The sequence below is a fragment of the Calypte anna genome, chromosome Z (genome assembly GCF_003957555.1).
Source record: "Calypte anna isolate BGI_N300 chromosome Z, bCalAnn1_v1.p, whole genome shotgun sequence".
Taxonomy (NCBI): Eukaryota; Metazoa; Chordata; class Aves; order Apodiformes; family Trochilidae; genus Calypte; species Calypte anna.
Window position 1 is genome coordinate 56834665 of NC_044274.1, and position 10748 is coordinate 56845412.

The window sequence follows — 10748 nt, forward strand, 5'->3', positions numbered from 1 at the left end:
AGTTATTGCTGAAAAATGCTTACAAAGCATGAAGGCCTTCTCTGCTTCTCACTGACCTGTCAGCAAGTAGGCTAGGGAATGCACAAGAAACTGGGAGAGGACAGAGCTGGCACAGCTAACCCCAGGTGACCAAAGAGATATTCCATACTATGCTCAGCAATAAAGGCTGGAGCTAAGAAGGAGGGTGGGGAGGCTGTTGGGAGTGATGGTGCTTGTCTTCCCAAGTAATCATTACATGTGATAGGCACTGCTTTCCTGCAGATGGCTGAACAACTGCCTGTTGATAGGAAAGAATGAATTAAATCCTTATTTTGCTTTGGTTACATGCACAGCTTTTGTTTTATTTATGAAATTTTCTAAAAGTCAACCTACATATTTTCCCACTTTTACCCTTCCAATTTTCTCCACAATCCTACTGTGGACAGTCAGTGAGCAAGTAGCTGTGTGGTGCTCAGCTGCTGGTTTGGGTTAAACTGCAAAAAACTGAGGGCTGAACAAGGTTATTTCCTGGCCTATTAATAGTTCAGTGGTTCTTTGGTATTTTTAAACAGCTGTCATTCTCAAACAAGATTAAGGATGGAAATAGATGTCTTCACAAACAGTTGGAACTTCATGTGAAGAAGATAATGTGTAGAAACTTCTTAAAAATTATTTATGGCCTGGACACATTTACTTCTGAACACAGCAAAACAAAAAGCTTGTTTTTAAGAGTTTTGCAACAAAGATAAGGCTTTTATCTCAAAAAGTTATTTTCAAAACAGGCATAAAGCCAACAGTCACAAATTTATAAGAAACCGGAGCAAAAAATTCCTAATAATATGGTTATTGTACAGCCTGTGGGTCAGGCCCACTCAGGCCCACAAAAAAAAAACCACCTATGCACTGAAACAACATATTATGCTGTATAGGTTACACCCTATTACAGGTGCAAGCTAAAAGACAGTATCTCATCTTCACTCTTACCTCTATGAAATACAGGTAACTGGTGGCAAAGATGGCTATCACAGGGGTTATTAGTCAGTACCATGAAAAGTTGAGTATCAGATAGGAAATGGAAGATCACAGAATGTTAGAAGTTGGAAGCGATCTCTAGGGAACACCTAGTCCAACATCCCCGCAGAAACTCCACCGCTCTGGGCAGCCTGTTCCTGCGCGCCATCACCCTCACAGTAAAGAAGTTTCTCCTCATGCTGAGGTGGAACTTCTTATGTTCTATGTTAAACCCATTATTCCTTGTCTTATTACTAGGCACCACTGAAAAGAGAAGAGCCTCATCTTGGCACACACTTCTCAGATATTTATAGACAGTCTTCTTTTCTGAAGGCTAAACAGCCCCAGTTCTCTCAGTTTTTCTTCATAGGAGAGACATTCAAGTCCCTTAATTATCCTTGCAGCTATCCGCTGGACTCTCTCCAGTAGACCCCTGTCCCTCTTGAACTGGGGATCCCCTAACTGGATACAGTATTCCTGGTGTTATCTCATCAAGACAGAGTACAGAGGGAAGAGAACCTCCCTAGATCTGCTGGATGCACTTTACCTGATGCACCCTGGGATACCACTGGCTCTCTTGGCCACAAGGGCATATTGCTCACCCTTGAAGAATTTACTGTCCACTAGGCCTCCAAGCTCTTTTTCCATGGAGCTGCTTTGCAGCAGGACATCTCCTAATCTTTACCTGGTGGTTGGTGTTATTCCTCCCCAGGCTCAGGACTATATTTGTCCTTATTGAACTTCAGGACTTTTGCCCAGCCCTCCAGCCTGTCCAGATCTTGCTGGATAGCAGCCCAGCCTTCTGGTCCCTCAGCCACCCTTCCCAGATTCTCAACATCAGCAAACTTGTTGAGAGTACACTCCATCCCCTCATACGAGTTGCTGAAGATAACGAACAAAACTGCATCCAGTACTGATCCCTTGGGAACATCACTGGCCACAGGCCTCTAACTTGACCCTGTGCTGCTGATCACAGCCCTCTGAACTCTGTTTTGAGCCAGTTAACAATCCACTTCACAGTCCAATCCTCTGTCCCACATTTCTTTCCTTTGTTATGAGGATGTTATGGGAGACTGTATGGAAAGCTTTACTGAAGTCAAGGCATCCACTGCTCCCCCTTCATCTACTAATTTGGTCATGCCTTTATAGAAGGATATCAGATTAGTCAAGCACTATTTCCCCTTGGTAAATCCCTGTTGGCTACTTCTGATAACCTTCTTCTCTGCCATGTGCTTAGAGATAGCCTCTAGAATGAGCTGTTCCATCACCTTTCCAGGGATGGAGGTGCAGGTGACTGGTCTGTAGTTGCCTGGGTCTTCCTTCTTGTCCTTTTTGAAGACTGGAGTGACACTGGCTTTTCTCTAGTCCTCAGGCACCTCTCCTGTTCTCCATGATTTTCAAGAAATTATGGAGAGCAGCTCAGCAACATCAGCACCTCTCACAGCACAGGTGGCTGCACCCATTGGATTTGCGTGTTTTCAGTTTATCCAAGTGATCTCTAACCCAACCCATGCTGACCTATGGAGAGTCTTCCTCTCACCAGTTACACTCCCTTACTGTTGGGAGACTTTCTGCAATCCTGACTATTCAGCTTTAACCAGAGTGAGCTAAGGGCCTTGAGGCCCAGCTGCAAGGTTACTGAAAGATCAGCTATGTGGAAAAGATAAGGGAGTTGGCAGTAAAAAAGAAGAATAACAGGCTGGGAAATCATCTCATAGACAACGCTTAAAGAGTTGCATTTAACCCGTTAGATAATGCACTGCTGCATACAAAAAATGTGTTGTACTAATCAACAAAATGCTTGTATTATGTTATCAGCCTGCCTGTGTATAAAAGGGCTACTGCTGCTCTCAATAAACGGCAATACTTGGATTATATTAATCTGTGTGTTATCCACTGTTCTACCACAACTGGCACATGGAACAGGGACCCTCTTGCTGTTGCTTCCCAGGAGAGATGAAGACAGCTGGAATGAGAGGGTAGCGGGAAAGCCGACCCAAACAGCTCATTGCCCCTACGGCTGGGAGTAGCACATTCGCTGGAGGAATCTCAACCTGATCAGGTGAGCGGTAAGGGAGGAGATGGGGTCTACACTCTCTAAAGAAGAAGAGGCAGTAGATAAGCTCCTCCAACATATCCTCTCCAAGAGAGGGATTCCTAGTAATCTGAAACAGCTCCAAGGGCTGATCAAGGGGGCAAATGAGAGAGTCCTGATCCCCACTGTTTGTATAGCTTTTGAGATGGAAACGTGGGAAGTAATTAGCAAAGGATCTAAGGAGGCTGAAAAATTCACCACAGTGTGGAGACTGATTCGAGACACATAAAAAGAAATGGAATGTGAGAGGGCAGCGGCAGCCTCAGTGTTCGCTGCCTTAACGCCTGGTCTACCAGTGCCGACGAATGCTCAAAATATGGACTTAACCTCTAAACACCTTACTTTTAATGCCTGGGACTCCTAAGGCTAACAAAAGATGAGGCTGACAAAAACCTTCATTGCTCAGACATACGTGGATAGCATGGCTGTTTATTAACTTTAAACTTGATGGCAGCAGTTTACAAAATGTCAAAACACATCCATTTCCTGAAAGGTTCATGCCTACGAAGCTTCTGAGTGACTCCTGAGCTGAAAGATGACCAGAGGAAGCATCAAACAACTAAGACACCCAATGGCCAGGACATTCAAGTAGACTGAACACTCAGGATCCTGTTGCTTGTTTTCTACAAAACAGGTTTCTGGTGAGAGGTCCATAGACCCATTCTAATTTGCAACATCAATAGCAAGTGTAATTTTCACCTCTTTTATTGAGCATTATGTTTGGTGGTTAACAACTATTTTATAGCTTTGACTTACGAAGAAGCAATAAATTCTCACATTTAATGTTGGCTGAAATTATGGCTCCAGATGTTTGTCACCCTCCCTTAATGGTAGGGTCCTCCTCAAACCAGCTCAGCTACTAGTCTGAACCTCTTCTAGACTCCTTCAGTCAGAACACAGCAGGCTGACAAAAGCTGAACATCATACAACTGTAGTCATTCAAGTTCTCTGCCTACAACAGGGTTACAGTAAAACCTCGGAAATTACAGCATCAGCAGAGAGAACAAACTGAGTAACACGGCAGTAACATTTTCAGCAGAAAATTAAGAGGACACAAACACTCACAGTAGAACGAACACCCAGGGGCTTCCATCACGGCCAGCATTTAACAGCAAGGAAGAAGACACATATCCAATACAATCAGACCAAATGAATTTTTGCATACAGGCTTGCTTTTCTGCAGAGGTATAGTATCCTGTTGAAGAACTTAATATTTTCCTCTCAGATACTCCACAGGGGTCTTTACTGCTTCCTTTGTAACTGTTACTCATAAATTCAATGGGTGCCATTGAAGATACCTGGATTTCTTTGTCTATCTAATGTTTTGCCTTCTGTCCAAAAACCAAAGGCATACTGCAGCTCTTTGATACAAACTGATGAACTGGCAATGAGATTATATACACACCCTATCCTCAATGACAGCACTTGACAGATTACCACATCTACTTGTTACTCATTGTTTTCAAGTGCCTCCCATGTATTCTTCCGCTACAAAAAAACCCCCTAAAAAACAAAATCAAAAACCCAAAAATCTCAGAAATATAAATACTGGTTTTGAAATTAATAGATGGCACCTTAGATACACATTCACATGGCACCTGCTCCACAAAAGACAGACAGGAAACACAGAAATTATAAGTTTAGGGAAAATTGTGGTACAAGGAAGTGGTGCAACAGATAAACAAGGAAGGTGGCAATGCAATAGTGCAAGGAGGAAGGAAAAGAAAGTTATGAAATCAGAGCAATACTAAGCATACAATCATTAAAAAAATCTAACATACACTTTCTTCAAATATGTCACCTGGGTGACTTTTATACAGACATTTGCAGTGTCCCTAAACGTGGCAGAAGACACAGACAGCATGTTAGTAATTTTTTATTACAAACTTAAACAGAGGAAGATCATTCCCATAATGCACAGTTAACTTCAAAAACTTCTTATTGTGCACATCACAGGGACCATTTTTTTAAAAAACAAATGAACAAAAACCCCCATGTGCTTGAAAATTTATCTACTAGTTAAGTCTAAGAAAGTTTATTAATATTGTAATGCTACCTAGGGCTCAGGAAATCCTTCAGCTGCAAAAATCTGGTAGCTGGGAGAGCACTGCAGGTGACTACCAGCATATACATATAGTCACCGCAACAGACAACATGGCATCCTGCACGGAGCATCACTGCAAATGCAATTTTGTCTTAGAGCATCTGTCTGAGTCAGTCTGGCTGTTCTCATTGCTGAAAGCAACTCTGCCAGCTACAGACCCCTCAGTGACCACAAATTTCATAGAATCACAGAACTGTTTTGGTCAGAAGAGTCCTTAACAATAATAAAGTTCTAACTCTCCTGCATGGGATACCTTCCACTACACCAGGTTGCTCCAAGCCCCAGCTAGTGTGCCCTTAAACACTTATAGGGAGGGGGCAACCATAGCTTCCCTGGGCAACCTGTGCCAGGACTCTCACCACCTGCACAAGGAAGAATTTCTTCCTAATATAACCTAAAGCTACCTTCTTCCAGTTTAAAGCTATTACCCCATGTCTTATCACTACATGTCCTTCTAAAAAAACCCTCCCCAGCTTTCCAGTAGGCCCCTTCGGGTACTGGAAGGCAGCTAAAGGTTTTCCTGGAGTCTTCTTTAGGATGAACAACCCCAGGTCTCTCTCCCTGTCTTCATAAAGTGGATCCAGCCTTCTGATCACCGTTATGGCCCTACCTCCCCTGAACTTGCCTCAAAAGCTCTGTGTCCTTCATGTGTTGGGGGCTCCAGAACTGGACACAAGTAGTCCAGGAGGGGCTGTCCTTGAGACTTTTCCATACAGCTGGCACAATTAAAACCAAATCACATTCCACTACTCTAAGGTACTGTGGATATCCAACAAAAAAATAAGCACCCCACCAGCTCACAGAAGCAGTTCATCAGCCTAGTGCCCACAGTTCATTGTTGCCCTGTGTTCACAGAAAGGGAAGAGCTCTCAAGCTCTTCCACCAGCAAGTTTTGAAGTCACAATTCTGTGTGTTCTTTTAACATTTTATATCCTAAAATTAAGAGGGTTTCATTCAAGACATTTAAATTTGCATTTGGTCAAAACATTTGCATTTTTATTCAAGACATTTGACTTCTAGTATGTGCTCAAAGAAAACCCAGCTTTTCTTCACATCAGAGAATTCAACTTGAAATAAACCATACTCTCCATTTTACTATACAGATAAGCCATTCAAGTGAGTTAGCCTTCCTATATCTAAGTAATTTGTATTTGCAGTTGATAACATACATTAATATTTTGTGAGAAGAAACTTAGACAAATTAGCATGTGTTTTCTAAATGGAGACTGTTAACATGAGAGCTACTTGGAAGACCCACTAGGTAACTTACAGCTTCTTCACTGCACAATCAAATCAGAGGTAAGAAAGGAACAGCATTCCTTTTGTGACCTGCAAAGAGAACGAAAGCAAGAGAGAATAGGAGGGGAGGCTGAAATTAATCATGCAATGGGAACAGCTCCAAGATAAACCAGTCGAGAACACTTTTTAAGTGCCATAGTCTTCATATAAGTTGTCTGTGGACCTCACCATCCCTTGCCATGCTTTCTCCTCTGGTATCAGTAAACAAATACACAATCAACTACAAAAAGCACAATCTTGTTCAGTTGTCACTATAGAACTTTCATTGTCACTTAGAAACCACTACTTCATTAATATTTACAGGATTAAAATAACACTCAAGACAGAAGCTTAATTAGTTCTTCCCCAGTCTGAGGTGCACTTGATCATTTAACACTCGAGTTAAATGATCTACATTCAGTCTCGTAAGAAGTTCAAAGTCAATTTTCCTGATCTCTTCCTTTCAAACTTGCAGGAAAAAAAAAGATTAAGTAAGGCTCTTCAATACATACTGGAGCTGATTGGATGCCAAAAAAAGCTTTACTGATGAAGCTTTTCAAAGCTTCTCTTTAAGCAAAGAGACTTCCCCATTTTACTTCACTTTCTTCAAAACAGACTGTCTACAAAAATAAATCAGTACAATGTAACTGACAGCCAAACCACCCAAAAGTGCATTCTTTGCCAGGTGTTGCACAATTAGAAGTATTCAGCAACTATTTTTCAAACAGCAAGATGAAGACTTCCCATTATAACTGTGATTTGGACACTAAATCTGTTTTATCTCTTGCAGCTTTAATTCTAGACCAGATCAGTAAAGATGTCATTTACACTATAGTGCAGTCTCAGTGCCCAGAATGAGACTCCAATAATACACACTGCATCACACACTGAATACAACTGTTGTCAACTGCAGGTTCAAATCATCTGCTATTCATTCACAGCATTATTCCACATATCTTTTTCTAGCAATGCACAGATTATGCACCTATAAAAAGAAAAAAATAATACTAAAGTGACTCGAGAGAAGACAAGTGACTTTAAAATACATTCAGGAACTTCTCTGCATAATGGCCTTCTTTGCTAAGGACAGGCAAGAGTCAGAGTAAAACAAAGAAATATTTACTGATCCTATTACTGTAAAGGTCAAGGACAGGAAACTCTCCAGGAAAAGAGGAACAGGAACAATTTTCTTTATAAATGGGCAGTTTTGTACAGGAAGCAGATACTGTTCTTCCAGCAGATACTGGCAAAGCATGCAGGTGAAATGACCACAGCAACTCAGCAATAAAAGTTCCCTGTATAATGAACGAACACACTAAATCTTCAGAACGAGGGCCTGTTTTGCGCATCCAGTTATTGCAGGTTCTCTACCATACCCGACACGGAAAGAAAGCACGGTTCAGAGACGTATTCACGACAAGTTTCCAGACCCTTCGGACTCTCTTTCCTCTGAACAACCGAGAGTTTCCTAACGCCTCACACCAAAACCTCCTCGCCCGGGCCGCCCCTTCAGCTCAGGGCCGAGAGCCGCCGGTGGCGGTGGGCGCCCGCTGGGCAGGGTCACAGCCACCGCCACCCCGCCGGCTCCAGAGAATGATGAGGAGGAGTGCTTACAGTTTCTGCAACATTTTGCAAACATGAAGGGTGTGAATCCTCCGAAGGAGGCCAGACAAAGAAAAGGGGTTGTTGTCAATCCACGCAGTCTAAGGGGGGGAGGGCGTGCGAAACTGGCGTCATGTGACGAGGGAAGGTGGGAGTATTTATAAGCCCGGCGGTACCAGAAGGGGGAAAGGCGAAGGAAGCGGCACAACGGTACCTAGAGAAGGAGCTTTCGTTTTCTTCTGACAAGAAAAAACCTGAGGGGAACCGCCGAGCCCCCGCGGGACCGAGGTCACTACCCCGCCGGGCAGGAAGCGCCGAGAAGCCGCCGCTGCCGGCACAGAGGGGGGCGGCGGGGCCGCGACCGGGGAGCGAGGCGGTGAAGCCTGGCGGCGGGGCGGGCTGCGGGGCACCTCGGCCAGGAGCAAAGTACCGGCGGCCCGGGGGGGAGGGCCCGGCGGGCGTGGGCCCGCCCGCGGAGGTCGGGGCCCGCGGTGCCGGGCGGGCTCTCACCTCCAGGGTGGACACGGTGCTGGTGAAAAGGTCCTCGCCGTCCTCCAGCTCCTCGAAGTCTGCGGGCCGCGTCTCCCCGAGCGGCGGCGGCTCCCGCTCCGCCGCCATCTTTCCCTCCAGCTCTGCCGCCAGCCCCGGCCCCCGCGATCACGTGATGACGGCACCGCCCCCTCCCTCCCCCCATCCGCCACGTGACTGGAGGGGTCGGGAGGTGGGGACGCGCGGGCCGGTCCGGACCGAGCTGGGGATGGCAGCGGTGTCAGGAGCCCCTCTGTCTGCCCAGGGCTCTGGGGCAGGGCCGTGTGGGCGGCCGGGTAGCCGGGCCGGTGTCGCCATAAAATAATTCAGGGAAGACGGCTGTCCTCCTAACCCCGAGAAGCCAGCGTCCCGCCACGGCAGCGCCCACGCGTGTCTGTGTTTTAGGCGAACCGGCCCGGGGTGGAACCGGCCCAGCTGTCTGTCCCGGGGTCCTCCCTGCCTGCAGCGGGGCGGGGTGGGTGCAGCCCTGGGCAGCTGTGAACCTGCCTGGGGGATGCGAGGTGTCTGGTGGGAATGAAGCCGGGGGGAGAAGTATCCCCTGCTTCCATCCCCACCGCTCTCCTCGCCCGAACCTTCCCTGACTTCTTTAGGGCCGTTCTACCCCCAAATGATGATCTTTAACTCTTCCTTCAGCGAGCAGTTAGTCTGAATCTTGCACCATGACAGCCCTTCACCCTGTGCCTTGCATCTCAGAGTTGAAAGAAAGTACTAAGAAATTTTGTTTCTGGAGGTTTCATGTCAGTTGTTGAAAGACAAACTGGATGTTTTGGTTTGTTTGGGGTTTTTGTTTGGTTTGTGTGTGTGTGTGTGTGTGTGTGTGTGTGTGTTTTTTTTTCTCTGAGGAAACTCCACATTGCACAAAGGTCTTCCTTTGGGAGCATGGATGAGGAGTACTGTGCCCCACTTGTAGAACAGTTGTTCTGACTGATGCAGTAGTATTCAAAACCACCAAAGTTATATATCACTTGAAAATAAAGGACTTGCAGGTTCACTGCCCAAGTTACTATTTCTTCTCTTCCCCTCTCCCCTAGTTAGCTTACAAATGACATAAACTCTGCCAAAATTAAGATACTCCTCTTAAAACAGATGTCAACTGTCATGCATTACCCTATACAATTACAATTGATTTGAGCTTACTGTTCTTTCTGCCGTAAAAAGTATCTTTATTTTTCATACTGATAAAGTACTCGGTGTTCACTTTGTGACAACTTTGTTAATGTTTAATGCTTTGAAGTTAACTTCTAACCTGTGTCCAGTGGAGACAGTGGTCTCCACATAGGAAGACTGAGTCTTTTTCTGCAGACTGTAATCTCTTGGGAGCAAGAGTGATACCTCTCTAGAACGAATTTGAAGAGTGCTTAGCAAACTTTAAATTGAAAGAACATGGCCTTATATGTCGTTTTCCTTCAGCCTCTTCCCACATAATGAGGCAGATGTAAATATGTAAACATAAATCCATGTTTTCTTGGAAATATGTGTGTGCCATCATAATTTTAGCTGTAGTTCTTAAGCACAAAGTGTAAGAAATTGTGTAGTGATCTCATCAGAGATGAGGACTGCTAAATTAAAAGAGAATGTGCCTTATCCCTGCTGATGTCTGAGGTCATTTCTTGCCTCAGTGCTTTGAGTAAGGCCACTCAGGAGAGTTAAATTTGTGTTGAAGCTTGGGAACTTCTAGATTCTGATTGCAAATGACCAAGTAAGTATCAAATAGAGGAGATATATAAACAAAAGTTCAAATGAACGCGACAATATGTAAGTAAATAGGAAAGGAAAAAACAAGCTTTCCCATATTTCCTAAGGTCACAAAAAGTTTCTTATTATTCTAATGAAAGACATATTTTGAGACCAACATAGCTACAATATCACTGTGACTAGAAGCTGTAATAATTTGTTTGCACTTAACTAGGTTGGATAATTTTTTTCAGTTTCATGAAAATGGGAGATTTTGCAGCAGATTATTTTTTTCTTTTTTTCTGTACAAACCAAGAATAGTAGTAACACATATTAGACATTGGTTTGTGGTGCATATGAGATGAAATACACTCTAGTCACATTTTTATTCCTAAATTTGACCCATTGCTGTTCAGTATATCTCTGAAAAACATTCAAAGGTCTTCACAAGATTTA

At 44.3% G+C, this 10748-nt stretch overlaps 1 protein-coding gene across 6 annotated transcripts in view; it reads right to left on the bottom strand.

Annotated features, from left to right (window-relative positions):
- SNX2 (sorting nexin 2) overlaps positions 1 to 8726 on the bottom strand; it is a 38389-nt gene extending 29663 nt beyond the window's left edge. Inside the window, exons 1-2 of one of the 6 annotated variants that reach the window (XM_030467525.1) lie at positions 8580 to 8658; positions 6460 to 6518 (exon numbers count right to left, since the gene is read on the bottom strand). Coding sequence is in view for 2 of the 6 variants with exons in the window: in XM_030467521.1 (XP_030323381.1) it covers positions 8580 to 8687 (108 nt within the window). In the remaining 4 variants the exon portion in view is untranslated. Of the gene's footprint in view, positions 1 to 6459; positions 6519 to 8081; positions 8260 to 8283; positions 8450 to 8579 lie in introns of those variants that run through there. The other 5 variants (XM_030467524.1, XM_030467521.1, XM_030467527.1 and 2 more) reach the window with 5 other exon arrangements.
- Between the last annotated feature and the right edge of the window lie 2022 nt (positions 8727 to 10748).